The sequence below is a fragment of the Polypterus senegalus genome, chromosome 4, assembly GCF_016835505.1.
Source record: "Polypterus senegalus isolate Bchr_013 chromosome 4, ASM1683550v1, whole genome shotgun sequence".
NCBI lineage: Eukaryota > Metazoa > Chordata > Cladistia > Polypteriformes > Polypteridae > Polypterus > Polypterus senegalus.
The window spans coordinates 223,266,108-223,283,359 of NC_053157.1; the positions used below are offsets into that span (position 1 = coordinate 223,266,108).

The following is a 17,252-nucleotide window of genomic DNA, read 5'->3' on the forward strand; positions in this document are numbered from 1 at the left end:
GGCAGCAAAACAGTCCCAGATTATGATGCTACCACTGTCATACTTAACAGTTAGCTTACCTGTTCTCCTCCAAACATACCTTTGGTCATTGTGGATGAATAATCTTCATTCCTCCAGTAGGCTTGTTCTTTGTCCATGTGATTAACCACACACTTTAGTTGAGCTTGAAAGTGTTAATTTTGGAGCAGGGGCAGCAGCCTCACAGCTCATGGCAGTGTACAGTGACTTTGGTATTCCAACAGTTTCCAATTCATGGATGACTTGTTTCTTGGTGGTTCTTGGATTGCATCTGACCACATGGCCCAATTTCCTTTTCAGCTGAGGGTGACAGTTTGGGTCTTCTTCCAGACCTTGGCAAATTGTCTACAGCTCAAATAACTTGTTATTAACAATTGTTTGAACTGATGATCTTGGGATCTGAATGTATTTAGAAATTTCTCCAAGAGACAATACTGGCTTGTGTACAGTGATCCCCTGCCTATCACCTTACATTCCAGTCCCATCAGCAATAGCTGAAAATCCGATATAGAAAGACCATATAAATAAACATTTTTTTTTTATAGTTTAAGCCTTAAAATACCCCTCCCATACGCTTTAAGCACATGTAAACTTATTAAAACACACTTTGTAAACACATATGATATGTGGATGTCAGGCTAATGTTATGAGTAACATAATAATAATAATAATAAATCCACGATATAGCAGGGGCGCGATAGCTGAACCGCGATATAGCAGGGGATCACTGTTAATCTCCAACGCTCTTTTTCATGCCTGCACTGAGTTCTTTAAACTTTGCCAGTGCACTGTGCAATGAATGCTGTCAAACAAGCAACACGAGAAGCTACCAGCTAGAATCCAATGCTGCATGATCACTAACAGGCAGTTATGAGGCACCAAGTCAAACATATTTGGGAACATTCAGTGCCACCTCATTCATAATTTAAGAAGGTGTCTGAATATTTTTAACCATGTGATGGTTCCAGAAAATCCACAATAAAATAAACCTTTTTTTTTTTTATAAAGGCTGTACAATAATTCAAAAGTTGTAGAAATCATTGAAAGCCCAATACCACCTTGACATACATGTCCGTTACATGAATGATAGAAATATACATGTTAGATGGATGCCTTTCTGGAAATATCGGCCACTTGCTGTTGTGCCAGGGCACCTTATAGTTCTTCTGTCGCTTCTGTTTGCTGGGACACAGAAGCACTTCATGCTTATAATTATAACCTTGTGATGTAGGAAATGTAGGAAATGTAGGAAATATAGTCAAGTATTTATTGTAGTAAATTTCTGTGAAATTGAAATGATTTTGAAAGTAAGCATTAGTAATCAGGTCATTGAAGCTTTTGTCCTGAAGAAAAATCGATCAACTAAACATCAGTTGAATGTCTTCATCCAATTCTGGAGTATTGGTACATTGTAGAGAGTACGTAGCCAATGCTTTTCTAATCTCACTAATAGTAATTCCTGAAACATAAAGTGTTTTAAAACTAGATTCCTTTGGCAGTCTTTCATAATTGTTTATTAGCCCAAGCTGTTTATTTTCTTTTAGCCTTTTAAATTCTTAGGAGCAATTTGCACCCTGCAATTTCTGAAAATTTATCCTGAGCCATTTTTATTTTTGATATGTTTTTTATATAGTAAAGTGCATAAAAAGTGGAAGAAAGTTTGTTAAGGGTGAATAGGGGAGACACAATCTGATGGGAGTGTGTAGTTCATTTCAATTGGGTGACATACATGACAAAACTCAGTCAAAACCGGAAGCTGCCAACGAATTTTATTTCTCTGTCTTTCAAGTGAAGAATCGCTTTATTTGTAAACAAAGATCAGACAAGTTTGAGACGTAGCTCGACGTTAGATAAGGTGGGCACTGCGCTCTTATCAATGAAATATAAATGGTAATAAATATGAATTTCCTTAAATCAAGTGAGATCAAACTACAATAAATGCTTAGAATTTCTCAAACCTGAATCAGGTATGCTTAAACCTCAATAAAAAAAAAAAAAAAGTTGGAGCAGAATATAAAATGGTAATCAAAACAGAAATCTGCTATCTTTAAATACTCTTTAGCCTGTATTAAATTAAAAAGAGTAAAGAGACAAGAATTTAATATTATTTCTTGTACAAGGAAAGGCTGACTGTGATCTGGTGATGTTTGCGAGATCATTTCTACCAAAACACTAATCAAAGAATCAGTGTGAAGAAACAACAGCAAAGAGTCAAGATGCAGGAACAGTAAAGTTTGTGAAATAAACACACAAACACAAAAGGTTGTTTTTTTTCTTTTCGAGATATCTCTAAAATTGGATAATGTGTCTAATGCTCTTTTTTGTATTGTCCTGTGGATGATGTTAATTATGCCATTACTGAAGATTTTCTCCGTAGAAACTGACGACATGTTATATCAGCAGCAGTTAAACAAAATGCCGACAAAATGACACCGCAGACCTTCAATTTAACTGACCACTTAGTGAAATGGGTGTCCTTTATTGCTGAAAGTCCAGTATATCAAATGTGTTAAACATATAGTAGTGAAGAAATTACAATGTACAAGATGTATGAAAATGTTATTGTAATGTGTAAGGATGAATAACATATTACTAGAATATACAATAACTTGTCTATACCAGTCATCAAGCTCACCCTGTTATTTAATTGTTTCTTAAATCCAAAGTCTGTTATATCAGAGCCCATTAAACTGAAGGTCTACTGAAACTTAACATAATTATAATACTAATAAAAATTAGAGCAAAATTTGAGGCAGCACTACAGAAAACCCAAAACGAGACTGAACCAAAAAAAAGTTTAAAAAAGCACACAGTTTTTTTTTTAAAGAACACAGAATCATAACATTAAATGTTTTTCCCATAATTTTTATTTGCAAATACTCACTCTGGATGTTTCAAAACACAAATAATGTTCTTGTATTTATATATACAGGGTGGTCCAGATCTAATTCTGCAGATCCAGATCGTCTGGATGACTTTGATTTATGTGGGAATGATTCCAGTTCGGTGCAAAGATGATTCTTCATGTCGTCAGTTCACACACTTCTCGATGGTCCGGGATTTTTCAGGTGATTTTCTATGTAATAAACTTAATAAGTTATAGCGTAATAAAAAAAGGCATAATTAGATCTGGACCACCCTATCTATATATATATATATATATATATATATATATATATATATATATATGTGTGTGTATGTGTATATATGTATATATATGTATATATATATATATATATAATATACAGTATATCCGGGACGCCCAGGAGGACCGGAGGAGGGCTTCTGCCTCCTGCAGACCGCGAGGGGGCGATCACCCTGGTTGTGTTGGGGTCCACGGGTAGAGGGCTTGGAAGCCCAACCCTGTAGGGGCCTGTGGCCACCGCCAGGCGGCGCCCCGGTGCCTGAAGAAACTTGGAGCCCAGCACTTCCGCCACACCAGGAAGTGCTGGGGGGAAGAAGAGGACTTCCGGATGCGCAGCCGGCACTTCCGCCACACGGGGTGTGTCCGCGGGGGATTGCCGGGAAAGCAGCTGGAGCCCATCTGGGTTGCTATTTAAGGGGCCGCCTCCCTTCTGTCGACGGCAAGAGTTGGGTGGAAGAGGACGGAGCTCGAGAGAGGAGTGGAGGCGGCCAGAAGGAAAGGCATTTTATAACTGTGAGGCCTGGACTTTGGGGGATCGGTGCTGGAGACACTGGGACATGCACTGACTTTGTTGTACATATAATTTGTAAATAAACGTGTGTTGGGTGCAAAAACGATGTCCGTCTGTCTGTGTCCGGGTCCAGTTCCACAATATATATATAATATAATATATAAACAGAAACGTAATTTCACCTTGGGTTGTTGATAAACTTTATCTAATTTAATCTAACTCTCTATTCACAGTTCATTAGATGGGAAAAAAACAAAGGTGATTTACAACTTAGAAAAGAAAGAGCTTAGTGACACCTGAGTAGCTTTCATCCGTCGTGCTAGATGTGCTACACAGCTAAAGTGTTGTTACAGTTTCCTCCCTGGCTCAAGTGTTTTGTTGTTGCGTTTTGAATATTTTAACCCATTTTTTGTTAAATGTTTTCTGTCTGTAGGATGTGTTATTGAATATTATTTTGCATTTTTAATAATTTATTAATTGGTTTTTGAGAATATGTGCCTTTGTTTTATTTATGCTAAGCCTGAGGGGCGCAGAGCAGAGCCACAGCATCAACATCAAGGGTTTTAATAAGTGCTTCAGTTTGCAGAAGACATGAGATGAAGGTATGAGGGATGGGTGATATCATGGATAATATGCATCAGTGCAAGAAAAACCTACAATTTGTAGAAGTAGAACAGGGAGATGTGTGGCTGTTACGTATGAGACTTGGACATATTGGATTGAATTCAACATTTGTATTCATGGCAAAACATGATAATGGGGCATGTGAAGTATGTATGTGCATAACGCATAAAACATGCGATAATTGTTTCCTAAATGCAGTATCGAACAAGTAAGAATATTTAAGAAAATAATGCAGCATACAAGTGGATTTGGAGCGAGAGAAATTTTAGGAGTTAAAATTTGGTCAAGTAAGAAATGTGGTGTGGTAATTAAATTTTTAGTTCAAACAGGCCTGGGTGGGAGAATCTGATTTTGCCATACTCACCCCACACTCCAGTAAAGAAGACAGCAGTAAGGCACTGTCAAGTGGGATGTGGAACTCCATAAATAAGAAGACGTGCTTCAGTTCAGCATTCAGCATTCAGCAGTCAAGTCCTGTCCTGGGTTTTGTAACAAGTCAGAATCACAACAAAATACCCAACTGAAGCACCGCAGTGTATTGAGGCTTTTAAAAGACGAGGGGAGGGGCTACGGCTGCAACATCACCAGGCACCGCCCCCTAAGGCTCTGTATAAAGAAAATAAAGCACATTTTCTAAAGAACCAATAAATATATTAGTAAGAAATACAATAATTAACAAAGAAAATAATATTTACTAATTCATCTAACATATTCAAGAGCACATTTAAAAGATATTTAAAGACAACAAAAAAAAATTAAACAAAAAGACACGTAAGCCAGAAAAAGACAGTCGCACACTGATGCAACCCTTCACTAACTGTCCTGCATTATTTGTTCAAAATTGTATGTGTGTTACTTTATAAAAAAAAATGATAGAATTGTACAAACTGTGCATTTTAAAAATGTATATTACTGTATTATATTAGAAAATTATAAAAACATACCAAGTTATATTTATTATCATAATAAAAAGAGCTGAACTCATTTGGGGTTGGCATTGAAGTTTTTTGATGGTAAAACTGGCAAGGCAAGGAGAACATCAAGCCACAGACTCTACAGTCTGTACTTTTATACTACAGTAAACCAACTTCAAATTGTTGTGGTTTTCTATAGCACACAAAATAGATTTCAACTGGCATTTGAAACACCAAGCAACATTTACTTAACGTATAAGCATGTCTTCACATCCATGAGTCTTCTGGAGTCTGACCAAACTGGTATAGCAGGGTGACAGATTGAGGGTTAAACAGCAGCCCAACAGTCCTTCACTTCCACCACCAGAAATTAAAGATGTCGAATCAATCAGAGGAGCTGTGATGTCACCAAGCCCCACCTCCATGCCCACGGCTTCTTAAAAATGCACTCAACCATCACAGTCCTCCACTTGACCAGTGATAGAGCAAGACACACTCACTTCTTTCAGAATATGTTCAATCTGCTCTTTATCTTAATGTAAAATATACTATTCATCTTTAGCTACCTTGCATTTCCCTCAATAACCTAACCAAAGAAAATCACTGAATTAGGAAGGTGAAACATCACAACCTGGAGCTCCAGATACACTGATAACATGGAGATGCAGCATAATGTCAGAAATCACCATAAACACTGACCAGGACACGCCAATGGGAAGACTAAGAGTTTGGTTGGAGTTTGCGAGTGTCTTGATCCACTCTGTAGTTCTGTCTCTCTTCCTCACTCAAGCAGACACACAGACATATTGTTTGTTATGTTGTAGGCTAAAAATTTAGTGTGTTAAGCAAAACACTTTGTAAATCACTAATAAGTTTTGAGGGAGAGGAGTGACTGATAACTGTAACAAACCAGCTGGACAAGCTGCAGTATAAGCAACGTGAATCTGTGCATCTTGTGCAAAGACATTACAGCTGCTTTCCATGTCATAAAGTCATACAAATCGACAAGACCAGCACACAAGTATTTAATTTACATTCTGTGTGTAATTACTCTCAGTAGTTCTCACTGACCATTCTTTATTTGCATATGGGATAGTAAACAGTAGCCTACGTAGATTTAACAAGACATATTATTTCTCACTGCTTTTTCTCTACTGGGTGTATTTCCCAAAACTGATGACACTTAGAGATTAATGAGCAATTATAAAATGCAGGTTTGCAACATACGAGATACTTTTGTGTGCGTATTTTCCCAAAACCCATTTTAATCTCGTCGCTTTACAAATAAGGACAAAATACTACTTTGTTAACCCTGTCTGTGAAGTCTCAGACAAAAAATGCATCTTGATGGTGAACACTAATATGGGAAAAAGTGGTTCATAACACCAAAAACGTTGAGACACCTTGGTTTAGACGGTAAGAGCTGCAAAGTGCACAGACTCATTGGTGAGCAGTGGTTCAAAAGGAGAGAAGGGGTACTTTATGGGGCAGAATTTGTTACATTTTAATCCTGAACACAAATTAGTGCCCACTTTTTTTTATTTTTATAGTTTCATGGCATGAGTGGCATTATAATATTTACAACCTTAGGCAAAAAAGTATTTGCCTGTGATTACTAAGTACAGGGTGAGTCAAAATTATGTTAACACTAATGGTAGTGCTATGTATATCCTTCTATATAATTTATGTGCAACATATGGTACTTGTGTTGAACATGATGGCGAACTGGTTCAGACATTCAAGTAAGTCTTCTTGCACATATAAAGTATGTTTTGTGAATAAATTGTTTCCGCTATTCAAATGTTAACATAATTTTGACTCGCCCTGTATGTTAAATGGCTTCATACAATGAAAAGTAGATGCACACTTTAGTACTAAAGAAAATAAAGAACATTTATGGACACACTTGATGAATATTTCTTACAAGGAAAAGGTGGTGTGCACTTAGGTGCTAAAAGGAGAAAAGGGCCCTTGAGCCAAGATAGTAAGGGGCAAGAGCTTCAGTCAACAAAACTACCCCTTTGTGTCATCCCCTAAAAGGGACTTATCCTTTTAATGTATAAAGTTTAATATGGGGAAACATCCATCCATCCATCCATCCTCTTCCACTTATCCGAGGTCGGGTCGCGGGGGTAGCAGCTTAAGCAGAGAGGCCCAGACTTCCCTCTCCCCGGCCACTTCTTCCAGCTCTTCGGGAGAATCCCAATGCGTTCCCAGGCCAGCCGGAGACATAGTCCCTCCAGCGTGTCCTGGGTCTTCCCCGGGCCTCCTCCCGGTTGGGCGTGCCGGAACACCTCACCAGGGAGGCGTCCAGGAGGCATCCTGATCAGATGCCCGAGCCACCTCATCTGACTCCTATCGATGCGGAGGAGCAGCAGCTCTACTCTGAGCCCCTCCCGGATGACTGAGCTTCTCACCCTATCTTTAAGGGAAAGCCCAGACACCCTGCGGAGGAAACTCATTTCAGCCGCTTGTATTCGCGATCTCGTTCTTTCGGTCACTACCCATAGCTCATGACCATAGGTGAGGGTAGGAGCGTAGATCGACTGGTAAATTGAGAGCTTTGCCTTACGGCTCAGCTCCTTTTTCACCATGACAGACCGATGCAGAGCCTGCATCACTGCGGATGCCGCACCGATCCGCCTGTCGATCTCACGCTCCATTCTTCCCTCACTCGTGAACAAGACCCCGAGATACTTGAACTCCTCCACTTGGGGCAGGATCTCTCCCCGAACCCTGAGAGGGCACTCCACCCTTTTCGGCTGAGGACCATGCTCTCGGATTTGGAGGTGCTGATTCTCATCCCAGCCGCTTCACACTCAGCTGCGAACCGATCCAGAGAGAGCTGAAGATCACGGCCTGATGAAGCAAACAGGACAACATCATCTGCAAAGAGCAGTGACCCAATCCTGAGTCCACCAAACCGGACCCCTTCAACACCCTGGCTGCCCTAGAAATTCTGTCCATAAAAGTTATGAACAGAATCGGTGACAAAGGGCAGCCCTGGCGGAGTCCAACTCTCACTGGAAACGGGCTCGACTTACTGCGGCAATGCGGACCAAGCTCTGACACCGGTTGTACAGAGACCGAACAGCTCTTATCAGGGGTCCGGTACCCCATACTCCCGAGCACCCCCACAGGATTCCCGAGGGACACGGTCGAATGCCTTTTCCAAGTCCACAAAACACATGTAGACCGGTCGGGCAAACTCCCATGCACCCTCCAGGACTCTGCTAAGGGTGAAGAGCTGGTCCACTGTTCGCGACCAGGACGAAAACCACACTGTTCCTCCTGAATCCGAGGTTCGACTATCCGACGGACCCTCCTCTCCAGAACCCCGAATAGACTTTTCCAGGGAGGCTGAGGAGTGTGATCCCTCTATAGTTGGAACACACCCTCCGGTCCCCTTTTAAAGAGGGGACCACCACCCCGGTCTGCCAATCCAGAGGCACTGTCCCGATGTCCATGCGATGTTGCAGAGACGTGTCAACCAAGACAGTCCTACAACATCCAGAGCCTTAAGGAACTCCGGCGATCTCATCCACCCCGGGCCCTGCCACCAAGGAGTTTTTGACCACCTCGGTGACTTCAGTCCCAGAGATGGGAGAGCCCACCTCAGAGTCCCCAGGCTCTGCTTCCTCATTGGAAGGCATGTTAGTGGGATTGAGGAGGTCTTCAAGTACTCCTCCCACCGACCCTAACGTCAGTCGAGGTCAGCAGGCACCATCCCCACCATATACGGTGTTGACACTGCACTGCTTCCCCTCCTGAGACGCCGGACGGTGGACCAGAATCTCCTCGAAGCCGTCCAAAGTCGTTCTCCATGGCTCTCCAAACTCCTCCCATGCCCGAGTTTTGCCTCAGCAACAACGAAGCCGCGTTCGCTTGGCCTGCCGGTACCTATCAGCTGCCTCCAGAGACCCACAGGACAAAAAGTCCTATAGGACTCCTTCTTCAGCTTGACGGCATCCCTCACGCCGTGTCCACCAACGGGTTCGGGATTGCCGCCACGACAGGCACCACCACCTTGCGGCCACAGCTCCGGTCAGCCGCCTCAACAATAGAGGCACGGAACATGGCCCATTCGACTCAATGTCCCCACCTCCCTCGGGACGGGTTGAAGTTCTGCCGGAGGTGGGAGTTGAAGCTACTTCTGACAGGGGACTCTGCCAGCCGTTCCCAGCAGACCCTCACAACACGCTTGGGCCTACCAGGTCTGACCGCATCTTCCCCACCATGAAGCCAACTCACCACCAGGTGGTGATCAGTTGACAGCTCCGCCCCTCTCTTCACCCGAGTGTCCAAGACATATGGCGCAAGTCCGGCGACACGACCACAAAGTTGATCATCGACCTGAGGCCTAGGGTGTCCTGGTGCCAAGTGCACATATGAACACCCTTATGCTTGAACATGGTGTTCGTTATGGACAATCCATGACGAGCACAGAAGTCCAATAACAAAACACCGCTCGGGTTCAGATCGGGGGGGCCATTCCTCCCAATCACGCCCTTCCAGGTCTCACTGTCATTGCCCACGTGAGCATTGAAGTCTCCCAGCAAAACAGGGAATCCCCAGAAGGTATGCCCTCTAGCAACCCCTCCAGAGACTCCAAAAGGGTGGATACTCCAAACTGCTGTTGGCGCATAGCACAAACAACAGTCAGGACCCTTCCCCACCCGGCGGAGGGAGGCCACCCTCTCGCACACCGGGGTAAACCCCAATGCACAGGCTCCGAGTCGGGGGGCAATAAGTATGCCCATACCTGCTCCAGAGTGGTAGAGAGTCCAGCCCCTCTCAAGGAGATTGGTTCCAGAGTCCAAGCTGTGCGTCGAGGTGAGTCCGACTATATCTAGCCGGAACCTCTCGACCTCGCGCACTAGCTCAGGCTCCTTCCCCTTCAGAGAGGTGACATTCCACGTCCCAAGAGCCAGTTTCTGTAGCCGAGGATCAGACCGCCAAGGTCCCCGCCTTCGGCCACCACCCAACTCACACTGCACCCAACCTCCTTGGCCCCTCCCATAGGTGGTGAGCCCATGGGGAGGAGGACCCACGTTACCTCTTGGGCTGTGCCCGGCCGAGCCCCATGGGTGCAGGCCCGGCCACCAGGCGCTGCCATCGAGCCCCACCTCCAGGCCTGGCTCCAGAGGGGGCCCGGTGACCAGCGTCGGGCAAGGGAAAGCGCATCCAAGTTTTATTCTTCATTGGAGGTTTATTGAACCGCTCTTTGTCTCATCCCTCACCCAGGACCAGTTTGCCTTGGGTGGCCCTACCAGGGGCATAAAGCCCCGGACAACATAGCTCCTAGGATCATTGGGACACGTAAACCCCTCCACCACGATAAGGTGACGGTTCAAGGAGGAGTGCCCAGAGTAGTTCCTTTAAATTACCTGACATTTCTACACTTCAATTTTTTTTCTTATGATTTCAATAGTTTCTAGGACCCCGGGCTTTTTACAGCATGGGCTTACACAACTAGTATATATATAAATATATTGCGAGAGAGAGAGAGAGAGAGAGAGATATGAAACAGTTTTTGTTTAGAAGTTCATACGCATTATAAGTGTTGTGAATTTGCACAAACATGAAGGCCAACACCAGATAACTCCAAAGTACAAAGCCTCTGATTAATAAGTTAGTTGACCGACAAACAGTTGCAGACACAAGACATCAATATAATCCATAATAAAACTTTAACAATAAAAAAGCAACAACAATAAAGAGAACATAAAGAAGCAAACCTAACACAGAACATATCTAAAGCCCTCAATAGACAAAGTCAAGATTTCGAATTAAGAAAGAAAGAAAGAAAGAAGTGGTGCCTGCCCCTTTACATTTTTCCAGTCTTCCAGGATTTTTGCTCAACAAGACCCGAGTGTCTTATTTAACAGCGTCATTCTCTCTGCCCACGAGGTGGCAGTATTACACAATATACGCCTCTTGTACTTTTTTTGTATTTCTCTGGACAGGAAGAACTGTTACGTGATTGTGTGACACATGTGATCGGTCAGTTCCGTTTTAGTGTGAGTGCAGGTTTAAATGGGAGCTTGTCTGGATTTGAGAAACAAGCGCTAAAATATTTGATAGCGGTACCAGAAGAGGAAGAAGACGACGGCTGAAAAGAAAACAATGAAAAGCATCAGAGCAGCAAATAATTCGAAGTATGTGAGAGGCGCACGGAAGCTTTCCTTCTGGTAAAGGACAAGAAGGGGTGGACGTCCTGAAGAGAGCGGCGCACGGGAGCAGCAGTCCCGGTGAGACAGTAGAGAGGTTAAGCTGGCGGGAGTCGCGGAGAAGGGGGCACACAGGTTCTTACAGAGATGTGGACCCCACGCAGCCCAGAGGGGTAGGTAAGAGCGCACGGATTCGTGCAGGTGTTTAGTTGCGATGGCGGAAAGCAGCCCCCCACCCCACCAATCACCAAGTGAAAGCTCGTACGTTCCAGATTGCAGTAATCCGGAAATAAAGCACTGCGAACTCGTAGATGGTCATCTCCCAGGTAAAACGACGCAGACAGTCCGGTCGGTACAGATCGTTTTTCAGTTATAAATACATGTGTGGTCGCAGTCATTGGTCGAGATTTGGGTCGGATGGTGAACATCAGGGCATGTGTGTGGCATGCAGCTCGAGTGCTTTGCAAAAATGTTCGATCCTCAAACTTCAACAACAAACCTGAAGTGATTTTTATTCAAAAGAAGTGAAACTCGGATATTATTTATAACACAGCTTTGTTTTATTGCTTCTAAAGAAGACCCAAAAAAAGCGTAAGTATTCACTGTGCCGCCGAAGCTGTGACTTTATAAACAATTGATTGGCAAGAACGCAGATGCTGCCCAATTGGCATCCATCAGTGGGTTATTAAAACGACTGACATATTGCGGATAGAAATAACACCAAGTTAAGGGGTCATTGTGAATGTGAAAGCTGAAAAAGGGAATTAAACAGCATTTGGAAATGCTCAAAAGGGTGAATGTCATTCAATAGACTGTTCTGCTTGAAACCCTGTAGCACTATTTGAAAATCAAGGTGCACACGTGCCATTGGACTAACTTGAAAACTGCCTGAAAAGACTTAAAGCTGCTATTGCTGGAAAAAGTGGATCTACAGAATATTGGAATCTGCTTAGACAAACTGCAGATTCCTCTTTTTTTTCTGACCTAAAACAAATCTGCTGTTAAAACCTGGTGAATGTGCTTACCATGACAATGTGGGACTATAATAGAAGTGCAGCCTAAGGTGTTTAATTTAAATTTCCTTACTGAGTTAATGGCAATTTGTCTTCTGAGATTTTGCAGGTAAGGAAGGCTAAGATCTCAATATCGGGTACTTCTACTCACTGATCACAATTTTGTAGACTATGTGTTTGTATGTTGATAAGCACATACAAGTAAGAATCCCTCTGTACGCATAAAGATAAGAGCTTAAAATCTAATTTTGCATTTCAGTGTCTTGAAATTAAAGATAATAGAAATTTCAGTTGTTCTAAATTGATATAAAGCACACATACATTAATCCTTTCTGAGGCTAAAGCTCTCTAAAGATCTGCTATAGAGCAACAAGAAATAAAAATATTTAAAACAAGGAAGGATATCAACTTATATGACCGACATAAAATACCAGAAATTATACTGTAAAATCAAGTCCCGACTTATCCACGGGAGAAGTTATCCACAAGTATATACGGTAAGTGAAAATAAAAGTTATGAAAGAGAAACGTTTTTGCATGTTCTTAAAAGTTTTACAGTCATTGAACATTTGAACAGTCAAGACAAGAACAGGCCACTTAGCTCAACAAAGCTCGCCAGTCCTATCCACTTAATTCTTCCAAAATAACATGATGTCTGTCTGAAAGTCTCTAAAGTCCTACTGTCTACCACACTACTTGGTTGATTATTCCAAGTGTCTGTGGTTCTCTGTGTAAATGTGTCCTATTGTTTGTGCAAACTTTACCCTTAACAAGTTTCCAACTGTGTTCCACTGTTCTTAATGAATTCATTTTAAAATAACTGTCTTGATCCACTGGACTAATTCCTTTCATAATTTTAAACACTGAAATCTCCTCTTAATCTTCTTTTGCTTAAACTGTAAAGGCTCAGCTCTTTTAGTCTTTCCTCATAACTCATCCCTTTGTAGCCCTGGAATCAGCCTAGTCATTCTTCTCTGAGATCCTAGTCACTCTTCTCTGGACCTTTTCTTGTGCTGATATGTCCTTTTTGTATCCTGGAGGCCAAAACTGCACCCAGGACTCCAGATGAGGCCTCACCAGTGTGTTATAAAGCTTGAGCAGAACCTCCATGGACTTGTACTCCACACATCAAGGCGCTATATAACATGACATTCTGTTAGCCTTCTGAACACTGTCTGGCAGTGTCGTGTCCACGAAGACTCGTAAATCCATCTCATAAGGTGGACTCTCGATTTTCCAACTGCCCATTGTGTATTCAAACCTAACATTTTTACTTCCTATGTGTAATACTTTACATTTACTGACATTAAATTTCATCTTCCCCAAATCTGCCCAATCCTGTATGCTGTCCATTCCTCTGTAATTTAAAGTTTATATGTTAATCTTTTTCCATTAGGAGTCATTGGTTTCCTGTGTTTTTTTGAGTTCAACACAGGAAGCAAAAGTAAGGACCCTGAGTGTGACTTTATGTTATATTTGTGTCTCAAGCCCTTTGAAATGCTTTGTGTGTGTTCTTTCTGCAGGGAAATCACAACAGTTGGCTTTCCAAGGAAACGTCCAGTGTGCGAATATGTTGGCAGGGAAAGTGACTGCCAATGCAACTGCCATGGAATTTCATGAAATTGACGTCATCTGCGTCAAGGAAGAAGATTATGATTGGGCGTCTACCCAGCATACCCAGGAGGGTGTCAGCATAAAGAAGGAAGGTTGTGAGTTGGAGATTACTGACATTAAAGAAGAGGACTGTGAGCGTGAGTCGCATGGGCTCTCAGTGCATAATAATAAAACTGTTAAACAATTCAAAGAAGATGTGTCTCCTGAGAATGAACCCAAGTTAAGAGTGTCCACAGCTGTCCAACAAGAGAAAACTGCTTTGGAGTCTATTCAGAGGACATCATGCTCAAGGATACATATAAAGACAGAGCCACCAGAGTGTGAGGAAGCCATTTCAGGGGAAATTTATTACTGGAGAGTAGAGCAAGAACAGCCATTTCCAACAGCACATTCGGAAAAATGTAAGTAGAAAAATAGTAATGAGAAAATAAGAGGAACATGCATTGACCTAAAAATTAGAGTAATTCAAGCTTCTTAGAACAAAATAAAAGCTATTAGCATCTCAAGGAATGTAAGTTTAAGGATGCAAAGCATTTTTGCTGGGATTTAAACTAAAGCAGAAAAAAGCAGTGGTTCCATCCATCATCACACCATTTTAATTTAAATAGCCCCAACCTATGTTACTCAGACAGTGTGGAAAGAGAGTAGAAATATGATGGGATTATGAATTAGACAAAAAAAAGAATAAAGTTTATTACCAGGAAATCGATAAATTGAAAAGTCCAAGTTTAACCACAAAACTAATTTGGTGTCATTAGTCAAAACTCGAGAGACTGAGAGCCAGGAATGCGTATTTATTATGAAATTCACCCAAATGTTTTTGTATTGTATTCTGAACGAACCAATATTCGTATATCTCAGACAATGAGGAATTGCATGGCATGAACTTTAAACTGTTGCAGTGGTTATGTCACAAGCTGTTTATCTCTGGTCCTCCATTCATTGTAATGTAGTGGTGACCATAAACAAATATCAACACAATGTCAGGACCTACACAAATAAATAATTATGTTAAAGAAAATGATCTACTGAGACAGGCAGAGTGGTGAAAAAAATTAATAAAAAGTGTATACTAGTCATAAAGATTAAATAGACCCAAGCAGATATGTAAACCCACACCCAAACATGTACAGTTTACAAATAACACATGGAAAAAAGACATGACAACAGAGAACACAGAGTGTCAACAAAGCTTGAGATTTCTTAAGTGAAGTGATAGTCTGTTTAGCGGTCTTCAGATCGGCTATCCCAGAGTGAAAAGAGTTTAAACAGCTCACTCAATCTTGATCCACCAAACTGTGCCATTTGTTTCTTGATGTATGTTGGCCAGGTAATTCTTTGAAGTGGCTACCTTCAAAATGAATAGGGCTTTAATATTTAAGTGAAGAAGTCTTCTTTTTGGTCTTAGTTCACTCCTGTTACACCCACAATAAAGTTTGTGTTTTGCAGTTCTTCTTCTTCTTCTTGTACTGTTTTATGGAGGTTAGCAGACCAACATAAGGTGTATTACTGCAACCTGCTGAGCTTGAGTATGGAGCAAGATAAACATTATATTGTAAAGCACATTATGTTTTAAAAACATCAAATAGAGACGCATGTGTTCCTTTTTGAAACTCTCATGAGACACCTGTGTAACTTCCAACTCCTTCACCTTATTAATACTGTTTCTTTTTTGGACATCATATAATCTACAGTCAAATAAAATGTTATACAGTCTCTGGCTCATTACAATTTCTGCAGTAACTCAATTCCTGTTTTTTAATTTAAAGTAATGTGTTATTTCATCCAGAGTATTCAATTCTAAGCCTTGTCACCATTTCTTCCTCTCTCCTATTATTCCTACCCAGGCACTGATTTCCAACCTCCTTTTGGATGTTAAGCAGGTGTGCTCCTTTTTCCCTTCGTTCCAATAAGTCTGACAGATTTGAATTTCCTAATCACAGATTTTTGCCTCCCCTTTTTTGTAAAGGTACCCCTATATCAATTGCTTTACACCTCAGAGACGGTTTTGCAAAAAGATGAGCTATCTCATTTCACTCCACCTCCTCATGAGTTGGAACCCATAAGAAATACATGACCCTGGAACTATCACAACTGATGTCCAATGTCTAATAAAATATCTGGCCTTCCTTCTGATCTGCCAAACTTTAAACTATTCAAAACTGATAACAAATCAGAACATATTAACACCAAATCTGAGCATACATCTTCAACCCAAGCTAAACTTAATGTAAAAATGGACATACTATCAGACATTTTCTTAATGTAAATTTGAAATAATGATGTATATACTGAAGGTTCAGTACATCCAGAATCCAAAATTTTGACCCATCTGTGAATATTTAAAGACACCAATAATATGTGTGTTACATTTACTTATTAGCTATTGCAGTCACAGACACACTGTCAGACTCTTTGAGTAGTTGTTTGCATATTATGGTTTACTACAAGCACCGGTATCTTTATATTAGTTTTTATTTCTATATGATTTCTGATCTTACTTGGAAATTCAGTTTAGTTTTAGTTTTCCCTCATTGTGTATTTTTAGTTTTAATTTAGTTTTTATTTCACAAATACATTTCTATTTTATTTTTATAGATATATTAGTTTTATTAATTATGGTACAGTTAACGAGATACTGTGGAGTTTAGTTTTGTATCACAATCAGACAGAACTGTGGACTTAATGGATTTGGATATGAATTTAATGTTAGTGAACGCTTACTACACTACATGGTTTACTATCTGTTTTTGTCAGATAAAAACAAGCAGAATCAAAACCAGATACTGCATATGAACAATTTTATACTATTTTATAATTTTAAAAATATTTTCTGCATCATGTTTACTGAACAAATGGCCACTGACTGTTGGCACTTTTCCTTTCCTTGCTCTTTTCTTCTTTGTGATAAAATTTAGGTGAGGGTTTTTACACTAAATGTCTACAGCACATGACATATCCTGCTCAAAGACAATGTGCTTACAATGAATGCCTTTAATATTGCATTCAAATATTATTATTATTCAATCTCTCATACTGGGCTTTATTTTCTACCAGTCATGTTGATCTCTGATTCCATCTCGGGCACATACAATTTATAGACATTATTTTGCCACGTGCAGGCCTGAAAAGATATAAAACAAACAGAAAGTAGATTCTACTGTGTCCTGACAAGTGGGATCATGAAAATCATGGGGGCGTAGGAAGAACAGGGCTCTTAGGTTTGAATCAGTATGCAGACCC

The 17,252-nt window shown here is 41.1% G+C and overlaps 1 protein-coding gene across 1 annotated transcript in view; it reads left to right on the top strand.

Moving 5' to 3' along the window:
- Positions 1 to 11,170: 11,170 nt before the first annotated feature.
- LOC120528857 (zinc finger protein 420-like) overlaps positions 11,171 to 17,252 on the top strand; it is a 42,510-nt gene continuing 36,428 nt past the window's right edge. The window contains exons 1-2 of the mRNA XM_039752935.1: positions 11,171 to 11,463; positions 13,919 to 14,410. Coding sequence (XP_039608869.1) covers positions 13,966 to 14,410 — 445 coding nt within the window. The 5' untranslated portion in view covers positions 11,171 to 11,463; positions 13,919 to 13,965. The remainder of the gene's footprint in view (positions 11,464 to 13,918; positions 14,411 to 17,252) is intronic.